Source organism: Oncorhynchus kisutch, linkage group LG5 (genome assembly GCF_002021735.2).
Source record: "Oncorhynchus kisutch isolate 150728-3 linkage group LG5, Okis_V2, whole genome shotgun sequence".
Lineage (NCBI taxonomy): Eukaryota > Metazoa > Chordata > Actinopteri > Salmoniformes > Salmonidae > Oncorhynchus > Oncorhynchus kisutch.
Window position 1 is genome coordinate 9793642 of NC_034178.2, and position 24502 is coordinate 9818143.

General features: G+C 39.9%; 2 protein-coding genes across 4 annotated transcripts in view; both read right to left on the bottom strand.

The window, feature by feature from the left end:
- Nucleotides 1-1677: 1677 nt before the first annotated feature.
- Nucleotides 1678-11306, bottom strand: LOC109890106 (ly6/PLAUR domain-containing protein 1-like). Its single transcript, XM_020482057.2, has 3 exons — nucleotides 10817-11306; nucleotides 7494-7628; nucleotides 1678-4248 (listed from the first exon to the last, which is right to left on the bottom strand). The coding sequence occupies exons 1-3, from the start codon at nucleotides 10863-10865 to the stop codon at nucleotides 4028-4030; spliced, it is 405 nt and encodes a 134-aa protein (XP_020337646.1). The 5' UTR covers nucleotides 10866-11306; the 3' UTR covers nucleotides 1678-4027.
- Nucleotides 11307-11849: 543 nt separating this feature from the next.
- The window catches only part of LOC109890615 (nck-associated protein 5), a 176993-nt gene continuing 164340 nt past the window's right edge, over nucleotides 11850-24502 (bottom strand). For all 3 annotated transcript variants that reach the window (XR_004209943.1, XM_020482563.2, XM_020482565.2), the window contains one exon: nucleotides 11850-14444. Coding sequence is in view for 2 of the 3 variants with exons in the window: in XM_020482563.2 (XP_020338152.2) it covers nucleotides 14121-14444 (324 nt within the window). In the remaining variant the exon portion in view is untranslated. The remainder of the gene's footprint in view (nucleotides 14445-24502) is intronic.

Here is a 24502-nt window from a genome sequence, read left to right on the forward strand (position 1 = left end):
ACATACTGCACCATCCTCTACTTTCTTTCCTGCCTGAAGCAAATGATTGTTGTGCTTGTTAGCGCCTGCTTGTTCATCACTGACTGCACCAAAATATGTACTTCCCCGTGTATGCATGAAGGAATGGCAAGAAGCATCTTGGTTATAATTGGCCTCTGCGCCAAACTCCTTATTGCCTCTTGTAGCATGATAATTGAAGGTGGTGACAATGTAAAGTGTATGGTAGTGTGGTACTCAAAGTGGAAGGCAGAAAGTAGCATTATCCGGTACAGTTAATTTAGTCCCTCATCTACTGTGGAGGGAAATGTAGAATCTTCGGTGTGAGAAATGTGCTTTACAAATTCAATGACATATTGTTATTAAACGGAAAGACATTACAATGGTCTTACTAGTTTGTGCAAGGCTAGACAGCGAAACAGTGACAATGTTCTGAAGACATGGTTAATCGTGGTCACGAATGGGTCGTCATATTCCAACACAATTATACAGTAGTCGTAATTAGAGAAACCTAACAATGCAAACCTTTGAGAGAGAAAAAAATCTGAAATGAAGGTCTATTGCATTAGTATTGTCTGTAATAATGGAATTACAACGTTGGAAATTGGGAGCGGCAGAATTACAACGAAACAGGTGCGTGGGTGGAGGCTTTGTCCACTTAGATGTCAACGTTAATCGATGAAACCACTTCAATGTTTTCCATTCTGCCCTAGCCTATATCTAGCTGTGTGGAAGTGACAGAAATATGAAATGCAGGGACATCTCCCCATGATATCCATTTTACAGACGTGGAATCAGTTGAACAAGGTCCACATAGTACGTACCTGGTGGAGAATAAGAAGAAAAACCCTAGCCGCTGGAGGTCACTGAAATGTCAAGCTAGGCTCCGAGACATGATATTTCACAGCCTCCGTCACCCTGGGTCTCTCATTTAAACGTGGGGCACGGCTGTGTCGGGCATCCCTCTCTCCCTGGCTCCCTTCCTCCATCTCTCTCTCGCAGTGTGAGGTTGACTTAACAAGGCCCACGTCTCACTTACAGACAAGCCTTAACTCCCCAGCAAAAGAGGTTGGCATTTTAAGACTCATGAGGTCATTAAAAATCGTATTATACATATTGTATTTGTCTATTACATATTTAAGTCAATTGAAAACAGAAAGTCTGCTGTTTCAGAAGCACTGTTTTTTTTTGTCATAACTCTTTATTTGCATTTCACATGGGCAGAATATACAATCACTCTTCACAGAAGACCAATTAAGGTAGACCATCAAAAGAATTCCCCATAATTCCCCAATTCTGTTAAACATGTCTACCTGTTAGCTCAATGCCTTACACATTCAAGATAAACATCAAATCAGGAGGGAAAAAAAGCTCTATCATTATCACTATCGTTTAATTTAATCACTATCTTTTAATTTGAAAGATGAATTATGACATACTTCTTACATGATCCTCTTTACAAAGCCTTTCAATAATTATAATGGCCAATTAATAAATCGAATCAAATCAAAATGAGAGTAAGTTATTAGCTATGTTTCTGAAATCGATTGACATTTCAATAAATGCTATATTTTAAAAATAAAGGTATTCCCTTCAGTCTCTGTGCCGCCATTTCAGAAGAATAAATAAATAATCAATTGACAATAGACTCGGCTGGAAAAAAAGACAACGTAGATGCTGTAAAGCTACTGTTAAGCTAGTACTGAGTATGACTGGCAAAAGCCCATGGCACAAGAACCAAGAAAGAAACACTAGCCAACATAAATAAACATCCCCTCGTGTATATCCTCCTGCAACTGTTGTCCTTTACACTTTCGTATGTACAGTTCCCTCCCAAATTAACTCCACAATGTCGCGTCAACAAGTAGTCATATAAACTCTAATTACCATTGAGGGACGTCAGATTTAGGGGTCAATAGAAACATTTTAACCAGTCACTCACTCCAATGTTTTATGTGGATCATGTTATACAATCCTAAACAGTTGTGTTTGTGCTCTCTCTGGTACTTTCGAGTGGCAATCCATCAGACAGGAAACATCCATCGAAAGAGAGAGAATATGATTTCAGTAAGACATAACAGTAGGAGCAGTATTTGTACATGATGCATTGTTGAGCATATGTATCCATCAACTCTGACCCTCCCCCGATAGCTAAGTGATCCATTCCACAACACGCCGTACGTTGTGAGCGTTCCAGATCGCGGATCGTTTTGCAATTGTTTCCACTTCCGTGAGTCAACGTGTTGCAAAGGACATATGCAGCTGAATGAGCATTATACTAACATCATAAATAGTGGCAGGGGAGCAACTACACTAAAAAGCACCTCTACACAGTTTAAGCAGGTAGCTACAATAACCAATACTTATATCCGACCTTCCCGCAATGACAGCCACATATCTCATGTCTATACAGAACATTTTATAATATGCATCCCTGCAATGAAATGTCCTTAATGTGAATTTATCAGTTATGTATAACTGAACTGCATAAGTTCTACAACTAAAAAGCTGAACTATAAGGACTGTTGAATGACTTCAAATATACTTTTTCTAGGCAAGTCAGTTAAGAACAAATTCTTATTTTCAATGACAGCCTAGGCACAGTGGGTTAACTGCCTTGTTCAGGGGTAGAACGACAGATTTTTGCTTTGTCAGCTCAGGGATTCGATCTTGCAACCTTTTAGGTTCCTAGTCCAACGCTCTAACCACTAGGCTACCTGCCTCCCTAATGACACCTAAAAAGTTTTTGAAGTTGAAACCGGATGTTGATGCAGATTATTATCATTCTGTAAATGACTACAGCTAATAACAGGTTACTGAATATGTTGATTTATATAACGTCTAAATGGATAAGTTTAAAAACAAATCCCTTGTGTCTTTCAGCAATATTTGAAGTCCAACAAAGTAACTGGGTATATACAGATGTAGGATCTTAATTTGATCAACCTGTTTTTGCAGGGAATTTCCTGCACAGTAGGAAAAGTAAACTTGTAGTGTATTCAAGGTTTGTAAAGGCTTCTAAAGTTGTAATTTCCACTTTAAAATTTTGGACTTGGTTTGCCCTATCAAAAAAATGTATCAACCCCTACAAAAATGTCCATTAATTATAATCTACACAATAATTCAAATTTCTGTAGGATTTGTTGCTGTAGGAATATTTTCCTGCTGTGAGAAACTGGTCAAATTAAGATCATACATCTGTACTTACAAATGATATAAGACATGATATCCAGCATTTTGTACTTACTATAACAATAACTTGTACCAGTAGCAAATGTATATCTCCACAATCCCTACAACTCGCTGCTCAATGTCCTCAGCTGTCAGTGCCATCTCTACACTCAGATCTATGATGAGTTAACACAATTCTCACACAGCTAAACGGCTGCTGAGTACTCACTGACTGTGATCCCGTCTGACTCCTAATCATCGGAACTATTGATCTGACGCGTTCGATCTACCTATAAACCGGAGAACACCGACGTTGATGAGGTCAGTGGCCACTGCCCCCAATAGGGACCCTACAGAGTAAGCAAAGGGTGATTGGAGGGCAAGGGATGAACGACGAAGAAGGAGGCAATGGTAAAGCATTCAGTTCTCAAAAACTCAAAACACCAGGATTATAAAAGGGGATCCTTCCAAAGAGTCTTAAGCTCTTGAGTATCCGATCCAAAGATGAAGCTGTAAAGTCCACAGGTGGCTGCTGAGGGGAGAACGGCTCATAATAATGCCCGGAACGGAGCAAATGGAATGGCATCAAACACCTGGAAACCATAGAAACCATGTGCTTGATGTCTTTGAAACCATTCCACCTACTCTGCTCCAGTCATTACCACGAGCCCGTTCGCCCCAGTGCCACCAACCTCCTGTGATAGTCTCTTATGTATAGGATTCCTCTCCAAAGACGACACTAGAGTCTGATGTAGCCAATACACTACGTAGTGTTATGTACACTGTAGGCTTTATGTACTCTCATAATACTCTAGTGTGATCTTCGGGTAGAGGAGGGGACAAATGGACACCTCTAGGTCTATGCCAGAGAGAGGGAGACCAGCAGCAAAAGAAGGGAGGAAAATGAAGAGGTGGCGGCCGACGGGACCGGGCGGTTCTTCTTCCGGGGCCCATTGCAGAGCGGTGTGTTACAACAGGAGATGCACACAGAGTTGATCCTTCCAGTGCAGAACTGCTGGTAGCCTGATGAGGATATGAGGCATGCCCCGGACGAGGCACAGGACTTGCGGTAAAATATGCCTGAAGAAGGAGAGAGAGAAGCGGTCAGGGATAGTGCAAAGCTATACAGGAAGTCCAGGTCAAGGTATGTGTGGTAGTGAGACTGTTGGTGAAACTGAGCCAAGTCTCGGAGCAAACTGAGGTAGCACAATCACTGGGGAAGGGAGGGTTAAAAGTCCTTCAACTGTCATTTTTGTTTTGTTTTCATTAATGTGTGTCTGTTTTATGGGATGTGTGGCCTATGCCATGTCTCGCACCCTTTCAGTGCATTTTCTTGTGCGTAAAGCAAATATCTGTGAAAATCAGACAAAGCATGATCTAATCTACCTTTTTTTCACAAATATACAGGAATAACAATTACACATCAAGAAAATGTGGTGATTTGAAAATATTAGCCTTAGGATCTTAGCCTAGTGAGAAATTCTCGAGACATACAGTATACTGTAATTCAGTGTTATTTGCAATTTAACAGAACTTTATCCTGATCAATACTGGAATGGTTCATATTCCTGGGAGGTGATCCTCTAAGTGCCTGGAACCTTTGTAGAGCCGTTGTAAAAAATAAAACCTTGAGAATGTCACCTCGACAGAATATAATGCTCTCAAACTATGGAACAATTGCAACAAAACTATGCTTTGATTTATATGGTGGCGAGAGAATGCACATGAACAAGAGTGTTTCGATTTCATGGAAATGTTGTTGTGCCATTAAGTCTTACCACAGGAGGTGGTAAGAAAGCCTGCGTCTCCCTGCCTGATAAATGAACACCTTGCAGGGACTCAACAACTCCCACTTCTCCCTACTCCTTCCTAGGAAATAGACACTGGGCTTTTGGACACAAACAAATCCAAGGTGACCCTGGAGATGTGACTCACGCTCCACTGAATCTATAAGCATTAGTAATTGTTATAAGCATATATGGATGCTTATAATGTGTTCTTTGCTGAAATTTGTCAACAGACTGCAAAGAGCTGTCATAATGATGAGAAGGGGCGGCAGGTACTGTAGCCTAGTGGTTAGAGCATTGGGCCAGGTTGCTGCATCGAATCACCGAGCTGTCGTTCTGGCCCTGAACAAGGCATTTAACCCACTGTTCCCCGGTAGGCAGTCATTCGCAAGTTCATAAGTGCTCACGACATGTCTTACATTGCATTGTAACTGTGGCATAATGCCTTATACCTGTCGACGTTAAGTAAAGTGTTACGAAAAGTTGTAATTAAAGCGTAGAGAGGAAATAGATGAAAGGGGGAAGAGAACTGCTAGTCATATTAAAACTTCCATCAAAACTTTACTGCTCTAATTTACTCCTCTTTCTCTTGAAATAATGGCAGATGAGCTGTCAGACAAAGTGGCAATTTGTAAATGCAATACAATATTCTTGTTTTGTCTCAAAGACGTCAGACAAGCCTTCAAGACAAAAGTAGACAATTTCAGCCTGTGTCGGCCCCTGATTACTGCTATTAAGTTTGACATAACTAACAATACAACTTTAGCTTAATCAACCCTCTTCTTTGTTCCATACTTCATCACTATGCACATTTAGAACTGACTGTCTAACAAACCAAGTCCCCAAACCTTTATTGGGGAGAGGAATGGGTAGAGACGAAGCTGACACCAATTCACGTGCAAAAGCCAACTTTCCTTGAGGATTATGTTACAGAGGTCTTCACATATCATACACACATTATGCAAGTACTTCTTTCCACGAAAATGTTGTGGTAATTCGCAAATTCATTATTTGTGATAAATTGCGGTTGCTGCACATAAAGATAATTAGTTAGGCTCCTGGTCTCAGGCTGACATTATATGAAATGATCAAATTAAGGAACACATTCATTACCCAACATTGCTAGAAGGTTTTATGTTAGAATAAAAGTATGCATGAATTTTCATTTTATCTGCTTACAGGAGCACATAAGAATCCCTTTGCCAACATCGCATTAGAATCAAATGACTCAGAAGACCTTTCTAAAGAGTGCAGAGACTGGAAAAGATGTGTGAATATACTGTAAGCATGTGCATTTCACACAAAAGTGCATCCTTATCTCAAGGTTATTCAAACCATTACACAGCATTACACATAGTGTACATTTGTCCATGACATTATTGTCATAGATCATTGCCTTTGAGTGATGAAGCGTGTCCACCATCACATTCAGAGACATAGTTTGGGCATAAAACACTCTCTAAAGACAATCTAGCTACATGTATGATGGTCTTGGTACATTTTTTTAATACTCTTGTAAATGAAAGCATACATTTGATCACAAGTGACATACTGTACATGTAATAACACTGGATGTGGTAGGAACAATAGGCCTAGTGTATTTGAAGGGCGTTATCTCATTAAAGCAATAAGGCACGAAGGGGTGTGCTGTATGGCCAATATACCACAGCTAAGGGCTGTTCTTAAGCACGATGCAACGTGGAGTGCCTGGATACAGCCCTTAGCTGTGGTGGTATATTGGCCATATACCACAAACCTCCTGAGGTGTCTTGTTGCTATTATAAACTGGTTACCAACGTAATTACAGCAGTACAAATAAATGTGTTGCCATACCCGTGGTATACGGTCTGACATGCCACAGCTTTCAGACAATCAGAATTCAGGGCTCATATTACCCCCGTTTATAATGGAAAAAAATATTCATGGATCAACTGAGTACAGCAACCAGCAACCAAGGGGGTTAACCTTCCTTTGGGAAAATCCCATTAAAAGAATATGAGCCATAAACCATGAATTAACTATGGTAATAGCCTCTTCATCTATGGAGATTCTTTGATAGTTCCCAATTGATTTAGTGGGCATACGTATAGGCCTAGTTTATGATCTCATTTGTTTACGTTACAAGGAGACCCTATAGGTCAGTTCCACTGAATTCAGAGATAGAGAGGAAGTACACGAAAGAGGAAAATATACCTTATTTAGGTCACATGTTAAAAGTGTCACAGTCCGGTGTGGGTTGTTTTGCATTGCAAGGTAGGTGTCAGAGAAGGCAGTGTGGCCTGGGGTGGTCTAGCTGCAGAACACATCTCTATTGTGTTCGACGTGGGTTCTAATCCGACCCACGCCCTTCTGACACGAAACAGATCCCCCAAACTTCCTGTCTTTCTCTCACTAGTCTCTCTCGTCAAACTAAATCTCACACTCTGCTGTGGCGGAGATACAGCATCTGCGAGAAGGGACTACTCTCCCACTATCTCGATCCAATGAAGAACAAATGAGGAACGGAATGGGACTGCCCAGGAGACTCTGTTTTCTTACCCTCCTTCTTCACCAGTACCTCTTTCTGACACATGTCCTGCACGTTGACCGTGCAGTTGACAATGAACTCCGGCGTGGAGCATTCATTGTTTTTCACCTCCTCACACTGGTAACATTGGATCTGGAGAGCATAACCTGTACAAGAGAGAGAGAGAGACAGGAAGAACCGCAAGGGTTAAAAAATAAAATAAAAATTAAAGCCCACAAGAACAGTTCACCAGTATCTGGCATATACTGTAGTAATCTCATTAGTCTATGAATGTTGGTCAAGAGAGACTACAGGCAAATTCTTTCAGGCGTGTTTAGCTGTGCTTGATTGATCTTGCCTGGCACATCATAACCAATGGAGTGGTCAAAAAAAGTGCAAAGCAACTCTGCCCAACCGGCACTCCAGGCAGGCTTGATCAAAACGCTGAACGTTTTTGAAAGATTAGGCCTTAAATCTTACTTGAAAGATTTGAAAATGTTATTTTGTGCAGTTCAGTCATTAGTATTATCCCTTGTTCATTTAGGGCATTTTCAGCCCAACATATTTTCCTCCCAACTAATCAAGAATAAGTGTTTTTGTGATCTATTGCCATTACCACAGACCAGGAACTGTATCCTCGAGGAGAGACAAATGCATCTTTGAAATGAAAAAGTCTCTTTGCTGGCATTTTGAAAGTCAACTTGGTACCTATTTGCAATGATCAGAGGACAAGGAGGTGGACTCTGAAAAAAAGACTGGATCTCCTCGATGAATAACAAATGTGAAGATGATCTCAACGAGCATTTCATGTTGGAGAGTCGATGTTGATGCTATCCTTACACATGCGGACATGTTGCAAATATCAGACAATAGGACTTTGAGCTAATATGATGACATTTCTGTACCACACCACAGAAAGCACTGACAAGTCACACAAAACACATACTTCTCTGACTATATACACGTTTGTCAAGACAGCAAAGGAACACAGTAGAGAGGAGTTGTTTAATGCACAAACAGATCTGGAGTCAGGATAAAGGGATTTTGACTGAAAATAATGAACAAATAAGTTTCAACAATATAAATCCATACTCTCATTTACTTGCCAACTAAACTTAATCAGACACAATTGTGTGTGGAAGCTGGCGATACTGTATCTGTGCAGGGAAAATGGCCCCTCAACTTAACCCACTAGAATAATAATTGCCATTCTGACTACTACAGGTCGAAACAATCAAGCCAGAGTGTTTCAGACAAAGTGCTTTATCCACACACTCAATGAAGCTGTTGCTCCAGCACTGACTTCAAATGAGATGAATTCATTCTAACATGACTGATTGGAATTAAATGGAAATTGAGATTAACAAAGAATGACAGATGGTTGGCTATTCATGCAAAGTTGTTTCACAGGGATGAAAAATCGGAAGAATTTAATAGAGGATTCCCGGATGGAGAGCACAATCTGATTCAGGGTTTGCAAATGGGGGTTTAGCCGAAACATGCATGACCGTGCAATGATAAACAATAATTCAACATTTTCTCAAGCGCCACAGTTTCAGGTCATTTGTTCTCCATGACAGATAGTACTGTGCTCTAATTATTGAACTGGAGACAGTCATTCATTTCCCAGTCTGACAGCGCCATCAAGCACAAATTCATTTGAAAAGGATCCCCCCCCCCCAAAAAATCAGAGCGTAATTACGTTAAAACCAGATAAATGCTTCAAAACCCCATCCATCAACCGAGCAATAGTCTCTTAAAGTGCCTAAACACATCCTAGACTGTATTGCATTTGTCCTCTATAAACCACTGGATATTGACACTATATATAATGAACATTTAGGCAAGCATAAAGTTATGTACATATTGTCTATACTGTTCATTTTGTTCCGCATTACCCTTTTCACTGTGGTAAAAAACCTCATCAAATTACTTAGAAGTCATTTCTGCTAACAATGAAGATGATGTTTTAAGGAGTGGGTATGTTAACCAAACGCAGCACATCCAACTCAGAACGGACAGAACATTTGTATGTTATTTACACCAGAGGCATTTTTGGTGAGATCAAGTTCTTACACGCTACTGTTCATGTGCCATGTGCCATGTGTCATGTGCCATGTGCAATGGGTTCAAGTGGGAATAGGGACCGGAAAAGCTCTCAGCGGCTGATTGTCACATCATTCTGATGATATGATCCGTGGACGTATGTTGGAATGACAATGCGGACGACTCCATTGACATGGATTATCATTGTCATTTTACCTGATTCTTTTTTTTTAGCAACTACATTACCACCATTTGTATACATTATTAGCATATCATTGCTATAAGGTGACCCATGTGGATTGAGAAATCAGTTTATTTGCCGTCCTCTATCTTCAATTGTGTATTTTCCTTCCACAGTCATCTGAAGAGAGACAGCTTTGTTATTCTCTGCATATTTAGTGATATTAATATTCATCACAGGTGTTCATGGAGTGGTAGATCAGCTCATTTGACACCCACTAAAAAAAATTGTGATTTAGTTTACTACATTCACCAGAGCTGACAACTGTTGCTCAGTCATGTTCCTTATCATTTGAGCTTGATGGAATGCCTACACCTGTAAAATAAAATGTTGAATTGCATTTGTGTTGTCAATTAGAGAGCTATTAATTAGCTATTGATAATGAGTGGCCTACACATGTCCCTCTGCTTTATAAAATGAGTGAATACATTCGTCACCTGTAATGGTGTTTAATAGCAATTAATCGGAATACTTAATAGCCTAATTAGCATACCATGTAGGGCATTTGTAAGATCACAAAGATGCTCTAAATATGGAATAATGTTTCAGCATGTCACGCTCTATTATTTAACATTTACATTTTTAAACAACATCATTAAATTGAATCAAAGATATGTAAAATAGAACTCTAAATCACATTTTGAAAATATCTGCCTTTGCACAGGTGATATGCGCAATAGTTTTACAGACGTAATTATGACCTAAGGTGACATATTTTCTGTAGCTGGAGCGCAGGTGCCTATAGAAATGTAAAATTCAAGAATCTGTGCCACAATTTCTTATTCCAAGTTATAAATGCATTTACTGAAATGATTTGATCTGCAACGGTAACCTCCTGCGCGCCTCCCTGTTGGCATTACTAGACCTCTCCTGGACTTCTGAAAAATATGTAATTGTTTTCATCTGACAACAAAAAGCTGCCCAAAATAATTTAACCATAATCCAAACTTGAATTAGATTGGAATAGCTGGAAACGTTGACACATCACGAGGAAATACTCTCAGCACCCGAATACAACGCAGAAAGCCAACACATGTAAGATTACGCAGTCTCCAAAGTTTAGCATACCTGTTTTGAGGAAAATTCCAAGCAAAGTTGCATAAATGAGAAGCAACATCCTCTCCCAAATGACACTTTAGAGGAACACATCAGACCAGGTGAACTTAAAACGAAAGCAAAACCCTTAGATGGATCCGTGGCATCAAAGTGTTAGAGCACATTCTGCAGTGAGGAATGTGATGCGCAGCGCTAAAGGAGGGCGAGCTCTGCGGTTCGAGAGACCACGTTGCAGAATTCCAGTGAAATTGGATAAAGATAAATCATAAAACGTACCACGTGATGAAAGCTCGTGATATGGAAGCAATTCATCAATCACTCATATCCTACACGCGCAGATCCGTGACTGTTAAATTGCGTCCAAATATGAAAAAGTCACCTTTGGATAGGCTTTTGGGCATGGAATGCACCGTTGGCAGCCATGCACATTTAAACAGATTTAGAAAGGCTACTATTCCTTAAATACATTTGTTGAGATCATCTCGTAGTTCTTCTGTCTGTTATGGATCTTGTACGTTTCGTGTTAGAGAGAGAGAGAGAGAGAGAGAGAGAGAGAGAGACAGAGAGAGAGAAGTGGGAGAGAGAGCGAGAGAGAATGTTTGGAAGTCACTCTAGGGTGGCTGAATTAATTACTTTTATTTATAGTCACATAATTACCCATCAAGAGACTAATTGTTATAAATCCCCCTGCTTTATACGGACTGTCTCAGAGAGTAAAGCTCGGTGAAAACGGGCTATACGTTTAACACGTTTTATAGTTGAAGAATATGACATGAGCTTCATGGCAAGCATTTGAAGACAGGACGAGGATCAAACTTTCCCTTGCCATTATTAACAATTCCCTGCTGTAGCCTACATACAGACATTTCAGGTACACATTTCTGAGCGCAATGGCAAAGATCAGTGAAGATCTCACTGTTCCTTGTGACTATAGTACCTTACGTTTGACTACAGTATATGATATTGAACGCACACCTGTATGACAGCACGCACGCACACGCACACACAAACTTCAACCTCCAACAGTTACCGAAGCTGCACCAAATTGAAAATAGGAAATCATTTAATTTTATTTGTATTGGAAATGATTACATAAAATATATAATTAAAAGTCTAATGTAACAGCCAAAATTGCACACGTAATTACCAAAGTAACACTGCTGGTAACAGGTTCTCTTACAAAGGAACAATCAAGCAGAGAAGATGTGAAGTAGGACAATTAAACAACACTATACAGTTCCATGTACAAAAAGTGGGATATAAATACTCGTCAGCTAGAAAAAAATACACATTATGGTCTTAGCAAGACTCTGCTTACATATTGTTAACAGTTTCATGGAAAATTGTTCAAACAATGAAACGTACACAATCTGTTTTGATTAGCACCAGAATCAAATTACGCACGTTTGGCATGATGATGTATTCCTATTACGTTTCAAATGTGTTATTGGATAAAGTGATAAAGAGTTGCAGTTGTAGCTTTCATTCGACAAAATAAAACATTTTGTATCGACAAACCCTAAGGAAGTCACAAAACGAGGAAACGGTCAAGAAAAGTTGAGCTGTTCTCAATCAGAGGACATATAGACAAGGTTGAATGATTGGCAAACGTAACACAATGATTTAAATTTAAAATTGCATATACCAGTCAGCAATGCTCCATTCTGATATTAACTTATTTGCAGTATTTAACACACAAACAAAATATACAAAGAAAGGAGTGTTTTATGATTCTACAAGAGACACAATTTCAACAGTTCTGTTATCCTGGAGTTCATGAAGGTTTTACTTAAAAAAAAAAAAAATGTTTTCCATTAAAAAATGACAGCATTTTCGGTGAGTTGTAACCTTATCTTCAAGGTAACTAGGTATAAGCGTTGCATTTTCCCTGAGCTACTAGCATAGACCTTGCTCCGTAAATGTGTTATTGAAGCCAACAGAAGTTTCTGATTCATAAGTACCATTCAGACACTAGTTTAGTTCTGTTTACATTAAATACTGAGTGACCCAAGTACAATGGTGATGGTACGGGATACTTCAGGATTTTCTTCTACTTCCCCAGAGTCAGATGAATTCGTGGATACCCTTATGTCTCTGCCTGCAGTTTGAAGGACGCTGCTAAATGTTCTCATAATGACTGGAAGTCTATGGTAACTGCTAGCATGCTAGTAGATACCATAGACGTCCAGCCATTGTGCTAACGGTAGTTAGCATTGGCTCACACAACTAACTCTAACTTCCTTCATACTTGATGCAGAGACATAATAATGGCCTCCATGAGTTCATCTGACTGGGGATGAAGATAAACGGATTTGTTGCCAAATATCCCAAAATATCCCTTTAAGCCACTACACAGCAGTTGAAGTTCAGCTTGACAGTTTTGACTTTCTGGTAGAAATGATTGATTGTGTATTGATCATGTATTTCTCATCTGTAATACAACTCAAAGTCAATACTGACTCCAGTACATTCAATATGCAGGATATTATTCTTTAAGATTCCACAGTACTGGTGGTTCAATTAAATGTGCATATTCATGTATTTAGGTCACTTAATATAAAGTATAAATCACACCACTTCAAAAATAAAATACATTATTTGTTCTTCTTCTAATGTGTGTCACATTCTAGTTCACCATGCAACTTTCAAGATACCACAGCAGTCTGGAAATCGTACACGTTTGAGCCAATGGCTTTAGGAACTATGATTGCATGGTATTGCTTGCAGTGTATTGCAAGATGGTAGTTGTGGTGTGTAGGCCTGCCATTATGACATACAACACTGTGGCAGTAAAACATTGTTCCAATTCAAATTTGAGAAATAATGATCAGTGAGAAAACCATCTATCCACATCCAACAACCGTAATAGTTTTTTGCACATTTGTTGATTCTTAAGGTATTGCTTCACACTACTAGGCATCATCAGTTGCTCCTGATGATATTACTGATTGGTTTGATTTGGTGGTATTTACTCTAGTTGTGTCTTCAAGTTGAATTTCACTTTTTAAATTCCTTAAACTTTGTACAGTATTTTTTTTACAGTGCAATGATAAAAAACATTCCCCCATCGGGAAAAAATACATTACGCTAGAAGACAATTTCTAATATTGCTTTCCACACCTTGAACGGTGGTAAGGTTGTAGCCTATAGTTTAATTGTCCAGGTTAGAGGTCATGCAAACTGTACAGTCTGGGTTCACGTCCTTATCTTATGACATCACCTATGACATCACTTCCTTCCTTGTGACCTAAGTGCTTCGGTTGGTGGGAGTAGCAGAGGACTCCACAGAATCATCCCTGGCCTCCACTTTCTTACTCTACACATCGTTAGAGCCTTGACTGGTGCATGAGGAGAAGCTGTCGTAGAGCGAATCGCCGAGAGAACCCACACACTCAGCCCCGGGCTTGTTGGAGTAGTAGCTGGACGACGAGGGCTCGTTGTCAACCCTGCTGCAGCAGTCCTCTTCTCTCTCCCCTGCGGAACAGGAGCAGTCACCGCTACTGGGCCGTAGCTCTGTCTCCGGGTACAGCCCCAGCCCACTGCTGTTCAGCTTGTTCAGGGAATCCAAGGACACGTCTCTGGTGCCGACCTGGACCCCCCCTCCGCAGCCGCCTGTTGTCATGTCCACTTGATTCCCTTTCTACAGCAACAACAAGACAAACAAGAGAGGGGAAAATTAGATGAGAGGTGTTTTTGTCATCTGCCCACACTGAGTCCACACTGCAGCACATTAATATCACACTTTAAAGGGTCAATCTGGTATTCAAACAACAATAAAGATTTCCCAGATTGCTTCTTTCTCCATACCATATCATATAAGTAATCTGTCACTCGGTCTCTCAATTAAGAATATCCAGAAGCAACAAAAACAAAGGCTGTCATGCTGAATTTACACTGAGTGTACAACAAATTAGGAACACCTTCCTAATATTGAGTTGCACCCCCTTTTACCCTCAGAACAGCCACAATCCGTTGGGGCATGGACTCTACAAGGTGTCGAATGTGTACCACAGGGATGCTGGCCCATGTTGACTCACGAGGTCAGTCTATGTCATAGAAATGTTTTGCACACTCAGGGTACATCTACTTCAGCGTGAAGCAACACCACAAAGCAATTTGACTACCGCCATTCCTGAGTGTCGCATTGATTTATTGAGAGCTTTGTTCATTCTCCTCCCATGCTTAAGGCCCAATAAGTCCGTCTGGGGGAATCTGCCGTGAGATATCAACCTCTCTACAGGGAGAGAGGGAGAGGGAGGGAGAGTGATTCTCCTTCGTAGTTGTTTTAACACAACATATTATAATGTTGTCAGCAGCCCATGTTGTTAAAAAAGAAACGAGTCAAACAGTGGCCGGCTTATTCTCGCTATAAATTAACCAATGGCTTAACCTCAAATATACTGTTGAGCAAACATCTATTGTATATAATTTTGCATATTGATATATTGTATATTGTTATATTGTTTTTGGTATGCGCAGAGAATCTCACTTAGAGAATGTCAGTGAATCTCACTTAAAGGAATAATGTGGGATCTGGGTATCTGTTCAATGGAGATTTCAATCCATTGTGTGTTGAAGCATATACCACAACAAGAGTGGGGCTGCCATTTTTCTAAGAAATAAATCCCAGATTGCAGCATTAATGTTGCAGTTTCAGGATGAATCACTCGAGCCCTCTAGGTCCTGTTGTTTATGTACTTTAGAGAAATACTTTTGGCATGTACACTTTAATCGTGTTTGGTTGCTGAACTCATTGCCTTATTTCATGGAAAACGCCTCCAAGCCATTCCACCAACCTTGAGTAAATTGGCAACACAACAATAGGAGAAGTCCCCAGTGAGATAAATATATATAAAAAGCATAATCACAGAAATCACGCATCATGCAATTTTCCCACATACTGTCATACATCTAACCACAGTGAATACAAAACACATCTTCAGTAGAAAAATTATGTATGTTGTGTAATTCAGCCTTGGTCAATAAATACTAGAATATCTTAACGGAAATATTTATGCAGAAATGCACTAAGGAATCTTGAAATAATTTGAGGAATTGTTAGAAGGAGCCTGTGCTCTCTGGCTGCATTTTATCTGTGGTAAAGGTAAACACAAATCTCTGGATAACTGGATTTTCCTCCAGCCAATCTACCGAAGGGGCCAAGCCATCCACACATTTCCCGGGTGGAGAGTATACAGAGGTATTACCATATTATCAGGGGTATAGACCGCCTTCGGGGTTGCACTAAGTCCTCATCATTAAGTGTTCATTGCCAGGTGCCTCTTAGAAATGGCTTTCCTCCCAGGAACTCCAACCACTCTGCTAACAATCTGGTTTTTCACAGTAATGCATTCTAAACACAGGCACTGCGGGTTAGATATTCTTCATGTACTTAATCAGCACAGAGAAATTCAGACTTCTGAAAAATACCACTTTTGAGGTACAATGACTAATAATGGTAATTCAAGGGTTGGTGATAAAAACAAATGTGATTCAAATCTGCACACTGACACATATCTCCATTCTAGCAAAGTTACTGGAAAATCAAAAGTGCCATATCGAAAATGCTTTTTAGTCCAAGACTAGGCTCAATCTGGGTCCGGGAAACAAACCCTATAGTATGTGCCAGTGTAGTGTAGTCTACAGGTGCATGGATGTGGGAGACCATGAGAACAGAGCAGAGGGTGTATGACTTGATTGTGATCAGTGATTGGATTTTGGCCTTTCATTCAGTGCCTGTGACAGTGAGGAACAGCAATCATGGTCCTGCTCTTCTCCAAACAGCACTGAGCTCTCTATCTCGGCAGGAGGGATTCTTATCTGTGATTGAATTTGATTTGGTGAAACACAATTACCACTCTTGTCTGTGGGTTGAAAACCAACCTCCGTGCAGACCTTGACCATCCGCTGGCACCTAAGGAGCCAGTTGAAGTGTATCCTTTACAACGGAACACACAGGAAAACATCGCCTCAGGGGCACTTCAGGTGGAAAAAGAGCTTGTCAGTGGCTAATTGGTTATCATCTAGCAACTCTGAGGTATTTCAGTTCAATGGGAATGTCTTGGGTAACTGGGATTCTGAAAGAAAATATACGTTGGAAACATTCTTACTTCTAAAGGTGTCAAGAGTCAGTCAGTCGATAAGGAGGCCAAAGAGAGAATGGCTGTTCTTCTCCCTGACTGGGATTCTGGACAATTGTTGTGTGTCTGAAATATGTATTGTTCATATACCACTAATGGTATACTGTTGTGTATGTATGTAAACTTAGCAAAAAAAGAAACGTCCTCTCACTGTCAACTGCGTTAATTTTCAGCAAACTTAACATGTGTAAATATTTGTATGAACATAACAAGATTCAACAACTGAGACATAAATTGAACAAGTTCCACAGACATGTGACTAACAGAAATGGAATGTGTCCCTGAACAAAGGGGGGGTCAAACGTAACAGTCCGTATCTGGTGTGGCCACCAGATACACCAGATACTGATACTGGCCACCAGATACACCAGATACTGATACTGGCCACCAGATACACCAGATACTGATACTGGCCACCAGATACACCAGATTCTGATACTGGCCACCAGATACACCAGATTCTGATACTGGCCACCAGATACACCAGATTCTGATACTGGCCACCAGATACACCAGATTCTGATACTGGCCACCAGATACACCAGATACTGATACTGGCCACCAGATACACCAGATTCTGATACTGGCCACCAGATACACCAGATACTGATACTGGCCACCAGATACACCAGATACTGATACTGGCCACCAGATACACCAGATACAGTTACGTCCCTGTAACGCACAGCGTCGAGATTGCCTGCAATGACAACAAGCTCAGTCCGATGATGCTGTGACACACCGTCCCAGACCATGACGGACCATCCACCTCCAAATTGATCCCGCTCCAGAGTACAGGCCTCGGTGTAATGCTCATTGCTTTGATGATAAATGTGAAACCGACCATCACCCCTGGTGAGACAAAACCACGACTCGTCAGTCAGTGAAGAGCACTTTTTGCCAGTCCTGTCTGGTTCAGCGATGGTGGGTTTGTGCCCAACGTTGTTGCCTGTGATGTGTGATGAGGACCTGCCTTACAACAGGCCTACAAGCCCTCAGTCCAGCCTCTCTCGGCCTATTGCGGACAGTCTGAGCACTGATGGAGGGATTGTGCGTTCCTGGTGTAACTCGGGCAGTTGTTGTTGCCATCCTGTACCTGTTCCGCAGGTGTGATGTTCGGATGTACCGATCCTGTGCAGGTGTTGTTACACGTGGTGTGCCACTGCGAGGACGATCAGCTGTCCATCCTGTCGTCTCACGGTACGGACATTGCAATTTATTGCCCTGGCCACATCTGCAGTCCTCATGCCTCCTTGCAGCATGCCTAAGGCACGCTCACACAGATGAGCAGGGACCCTGTGCATCTTTATTTTGGTGTTTTTCAGAGTCAGTGGAAAGGCCTCTTTAGTGTCCTAAGTTTTCATAACTGTGACCTTAATTGCCTACCGTCTGTAAGCTGTTAGTGTCTTAAAGACCGTTCTACAGGTGCATGTTCATTAATTGTTTATGTTTCATTGAATAAGCCTTGGAAACAGTGTTTAAACCCTTTACAATGAAGATCTGTAAAGTTATTTGGATTTTTACGAATTATCTTTGAAAGACAGGGTCCTGAAAAAGGGACCTTTCTTTTTTTGCTGAGTTTATGTATGTATGTATGTATGTATGTATGTATGTATGTATGTATGTATGTATGTATGTATGTATGTACAGGCAGTAGCAGCTGGCATGCAATCAATCAAAATGAAATCAATCAATATATATATATTGATTCACACTTACATGTCTGTACTTACATGGCTGTATATTGCCTCCACACTTACATGTCTGTACTTCTATTTCCAATTGCATGTCCAAGACCAAAAACATCCCTCTCTCTCCCCATAACATGAGTGCTCCAGGTAACAAGCTGTTACAAGCAGCTGGGGAGAAGGTGTGAACACAGATATTATATAGTTATGAGGCATATGGCTGTGTAACCTGGCCCTCTCTGGTTTGGCTCCTTAGATCCTGCCATGCCCGGCCCCAGCACAGCATCTAATGCTGTTTTCCCCCTGTCAGAGAGGCCTGCAGCAATCTCTATTACCCATCAGGAGAGAGAAAAAGAGAGGTAGCGAGAGAAGGGAGAGCAAGAAGGGAGTGAGAGAGAGAACAAGGGAGAAGGAAAGAAAGAGAGAAAAAGGGAGAGAATGAAAGAAAGAGGGGGGAAGAAAGAGAGGACGAGAGCCAAACTGAGAAAGATATAGAAAGAAAAAGGGGGTGGGGTTTTAAGGAGGCAGAGGGAAGAGGGGGTGTAGCCAGGCAGGCAGCGTGGCTGTCAGGCAGTGTCAGGATGATGAATGGGGGCCAGGCTGGGCCATGAGGTCTCTGATGAGAGCTGCCGAGCTTTACATCACTCTCCTGAGTGTTTGTGAAAGGTTATTAAAGGCACTTAAATCACCCAATCTCACACAGCATCCGCGCTCCCCGTCTGCACATTCCACACACTTCGCACTTCCAAAACGAATCTTCCATAACGATATTATGAACTTACCTGACTGTGAATGGTTAAATATACAGTGTGGTCCCAACACCATATTTTACAGTAGGTATGGGTTTCCTTTCGACTCATACATTGTCATTTTGGTGCCACACCCACCACTGGTGTGCGTGGCCAAAGACCTCTATTTTCATGTGATCTGACCAAAGCACCAGTTTCAATAGAATCCAAGTGCCAATGCCATTTAGCACTGCTGGGTGATTTGAAAAGTCCTAGTCAATCGATCAATAATATAATAATACTCTTAGCAAAAAAAATGTATCTTTAATTTACAATCTGTAGAAACTAAGAGAATAGAAAGGTTCAGAGCTTTTGTGAAACATCATTGCACATTTAAATAATAATAATATTGCAAATAGAAATCAAAACTGAATGACCTTCAGTGATCGATGAGGGGGTTAAGGGTAAACACAAACAAGGATGGGACAAAAAACAAACGAAAGATAACTATTGTAAAATATACTGTGTCCTTAAAATGTACAGTATATAGTATGTAAAAGCTAGAAGTCGAAGCCTAAGTGTTGTTGTCCATTAGTTTACTCCAATTAGGGAAGGGGATATAGGGTAAGGGGAAAATAATAAAGGAAAATATATAACAAATATATATACATACAGTACCAGTCAAAAGTTTGGACACACCTACTCATACAAGGTTTTTTTCTTTTACTATTTACTACATTGTAGAATAATAGTGAAGACATCAAAACTATGAAATAACACATATGGAATCATGTAGTAACCAAAAAAGTGTTAAAATTCAAATATATGTTATATTTGAGAATCTTCACAGTAGCCACACTTTGCCTTGATGCATTTGCATTCTCTCTACCAGCTTCATCAGGTAGTCACCTGGAATGCATTTCAATTAACAGGTGTGACATCTTAAAAGTTAATTTGTGGAATTTATTTTCTTCTTAATGCGTTTGAGACAATCAGTTGTGTTGTGACAAGGTAGGGGTAAAAGACCAAGTCCATATTATGGCAAGAACAGCTCAAATAGTCAAAGAGAAATGACAGTCCATCATTACCTTAAGACACGAAGGTCAGTCAATCCGGAAAATGGCAAGAACTTAGAAAGTTTCTTCAAATGCAGTCGCAAAAACCATCAAGAGCTATGATGAAACTGGCTCTAATGAGGACCGCCACAGGAAAGGAAGACCCAGAGTTACCTCTGCTGGAGAGGATAAGTTCAATAGAGTTAACAGCACCTCAGATTGCAGCCCAAATAAATGCTTCACAGAGTTCAAGTAACAGACAAATCTCAACAACAAATGTTCAGAGGAGACTGCGTGAATCAGGACTTCAGGGTCGAATTGCTGCAAAGAAACCACTTCTAAAGGACACCAATAATAATAAGAGACATGCTTGGGCCATGAAACATGAGCAATGGACATTAGACCAGTGGACATCTGTCCTTTGGTCTGATAAGTTCAAATGTGAGATTTTTGGTTCCAACCGCTGTGTCTTTGTGAGACGTAGAGTCGGTGAATGAATGATCTCCGTATGTGTGGTTCCCACCGTGAAGCATGGAGCATGGAGGTGTGATGGTGTGGGGGTGCTTTGCTGTTGACAATGTCTGTGATTTATTTAGAATTCAAGGCACACTTAACCAGCACGGGCTACCAAAACATTCTGCAGCGATACGCCATCCCATCTGGTTTGCGCTTAGTGGGACTATCATTTGTTTTTCAACAGGACAATGACCCAACACACCTCCAGGCTGTGTAAGGGCTATTTGACCATGAAGGAGAGTGATGGAGTGCTGCATCAAATGACCTCCACAACCACCCAACATCAACCCAATTGAGAAAGTTTGGGATGAGTCAGACTGCAGAGTGAAGGAAAAGCAGCCAACAATGCTCAGCATTTGTAGGAAGTCCTTCAAGATTATTGAAAAGCATTCGAGTTGAAGCTGGTTGAGAGAAAGCAAAGAGTGTGTAAAGTTGTCATCAAGGCAAAGGGTGGCTACCTCATAGAATCTAAAATCAAAAATATTTTTATTTGTTTAACACTTTTTAGGTTACTACATGATTCCATGTGTTATTTCATAGTTTTTATAGTATTCTACAGTGTAGAAAATAAAAAAAATAAAGAAAAACCCTTGAATGAGTAGGTGTGTCCAAACTTCTGAATGGTACTGTATATTTTTACAAAATAATATATATGGGAGATTGGAAATGATGCAAACAATTAAATCGATGGAAGCCAAAATCTATCTGCAATATTAAAGCTGATCTACCCTCTAATTGTTTTAATTAATAATGCCATTACGCCAACTCCAGACTTTTACATTTGTTGGATGAAATGAAAATAGAGCTCTTTGGACACGCATACCAGTAGTGGGTTTGACATGGAAATAAGAATGCATGAGCAGAAAAGTACCCCATACCTACTGTAAAATATGTTGATGGATCTTTGATGTTATGTGGCTATTTTGCTTAAACTGGCCCTGGGGCCCTTGTTAAGGTCAATGGCATCATGAACTTTACCCAGGACCAGGACATTCTATGCCAGAAACCTTGTTGCCTCTGCTAAGAGGCTGAAACTTGACCATAAGTGGATCTTCCAGCGAGACAATAACCCCAAGCACATATCAAAATCCACAAAGAAATGGTTAATTGGCCACAAAATCTCTCTCCAACTCTTAAAACATTTTAGAAAAATGCTCAATACCATTATCCTAGAAATTAGAGTTATTGGGACCCCTACCTTTTTGTGAAAAAATGCATATTACTTGTTTTAAAACCAATTGTATTAGTATAAAATAACATAATTTTCAAACAATTTTGAGCATAAAATATACTGTAGCTCAGTATTTTAATTATTTATTTTATACAGTCATTTTTGCTCATCTTTATCAAGGGAGTCAATCATTTCAGACCCCACTGTGGGAGTATTGTCACGGTTGGACATGAGGGTAACTGTGTCCCTTTAAGAGACACATTGTCCCTTTAAGGTCAAATCCATGTTAACAAGAAGTAAACAGGTTGAAAAGGAGTAAATGGGTTGAAAGTGGGTCCATCATCTTGGTTGGTTCATAGATATTAAATGAGGTTCTCTCTTCTGTAATTCTGCATACCTTTAACTTGAACATTTCATTATTAACGGATTAATTTAGAATAGTGATGGGCTATTCAACCAAACAATGCCAATAGTCCCCATAGGCCTTTATTGTGTTGGTTAGATGTCTTTTCAACTTTTAAAAATTTTATTTATGAAGATGTTTTCTTGTGGAGTTCTTTCCAAGACCCATTCTTGGACAGCAAAAGATGGTAGGATTAAATCCATAGTGTTGCTCTGTCTTTGGTGTATATGTCGTCGTTGTTTGTCGTCGTTGTTTGGGTGATCTCTGTGCAGGTTGGATGCACATGATCTCTGTCCGACACGCTGCACTTCTGTAGGGAGTCTCATCGCAATCCGAGCCATGCTTTCAAACCCCCGGCTCACCACCGCAGAAGCCAACCACACATAAACATTGTTTAAAAAAAAACTCAGTTACAACCCCACGTCTGCAACCAGCAACCACACTTTACCTTAATTCACACTGACATAAAAATGGTCAAATCTTGGCCATTTTAGCACAAACATCTTTGTAGAGTGGGAGTGGAATACTCATATCCAAAATTGTTTTATTAAGTGTAGACTAACGGCTGAGGAGACAAAAAGCTGCATACTCTATTTTATTCCCAGTTATTCAATGAATAGATGAACCAATGTTTCTGTATGCAGTGCCTTTGTCAGGGTCAAAGCATATACCAAGGGCATTCGTTTTCCACATTCAATTTTGAGCAGACAATTGTTCAGTAAATGCAGAATGGAATAGATCTGTACTTATTGAAATGTTTGACCCCAAAAAGAGACTGGCAAGGATGATGTTGTAAATTTAATTAAAAAAGGCATACACCCTGAGCCCTCCAACGTTGTATTTGCTTTAGCAGAGTAGCTGGAAGTTTCAGTACTGCTCCTCTTTCATAGTGCAAGACCTCTATAGGCCAACATTAAGAACCATAGTTCAAGAACATTACAAATATTCATTTATTTTTCCTCTCTCCCTGAACTTCTGTTGAGTCTAGAGGTCGACCGATTATGATTTTCAACGCCGATACCGATACAGATTATCGGGGGACCAAAAAAAAGCAGATGCCGATTAATCGGCCGATTTATATATATATATATATATATATATATATATATATATATATATATATATTATATTATTATTATTATATTATTACAAATACATATATATATATATATATATACACATATATATATATATATATATATATATATATATATATGTATTTGTAATAATGACAATTACAACAATACTGAATGAACAATGAACACTTATTTTAACTTAATATAATACATAAATAAAATATATTTAGTCTCAAATAAATAAAGAAACATGCTCAATTTGGTTTAAATAACGCAAAAACACAGTGTTGGAGAAGAAAATAAAAGTGCAATATGTGCCATGTAAAAAAGCTAACATTTAAGTTCCTTGCACAGAACATATGAAAGCTGGTGGTTCAATATTCCCAGTTCTTCAATATTCTCAGTTTTGAAGTTTTAGGTTGTAGTTATTATAGGAATCATGACGAGTCGACTATTTTTCTCTATACCATTTGTATTTCATATACCTTTGACTATTTGGATGTTCTTATAGACACTTTAGTATTGCCAGCCTAATCTCGGGAGATGATAGGCTTGAAGTCATAAACAGTGCTGTGAAGCAAGCATTGCTAAGAGCTGCTTATGAGTATGCTGCCGCCTACCACTGCTCAGTCAGACTTCTCTATCAAATCATAGACTTAATTATAATATAATAAACACAGAAATACGAGCCGTTGGTCATTAATATTTTGTTCAAATCCAGAAACTATCATTTCGAAAACAAAACATTTATTCTTTCAGTGAAATACGCAACCGTTCTGTATTTGATCAAACGGGCAGAAACCCTAAGTCTAAATATTTCTATTACATTGCACAACCTTCAATGTAATGTCATAATTATGTAAAATTCTGGCAAATTATTTCGCAACGAGCCAGGCGGCCCAAACTTTTGCATATACCCTG

Coding starts and splice junctions, on each gene's coding strand:
- LOC109890106 (XM_020482057.2), bottom strand. CDS start 10,865: ATGTTGCTTCTCATTTATGCAACTTTGCTTGGAATTTTCCTCAAAACA. Junction 7,629..10,816: donor TGGAATTTTCCTCAAAACAG/GTATGCTAAACT, acceptor TCTCTTGTACAG/GTTATGCTCTCCAGATCCAA. Junction 4,249..7,493: donor GGTACTGGTGAAGAAGGAGG/GTAAGAAAACAG, acceptor CTCCTTCTTCAG/GCATATTTTACCGCAAGTCC.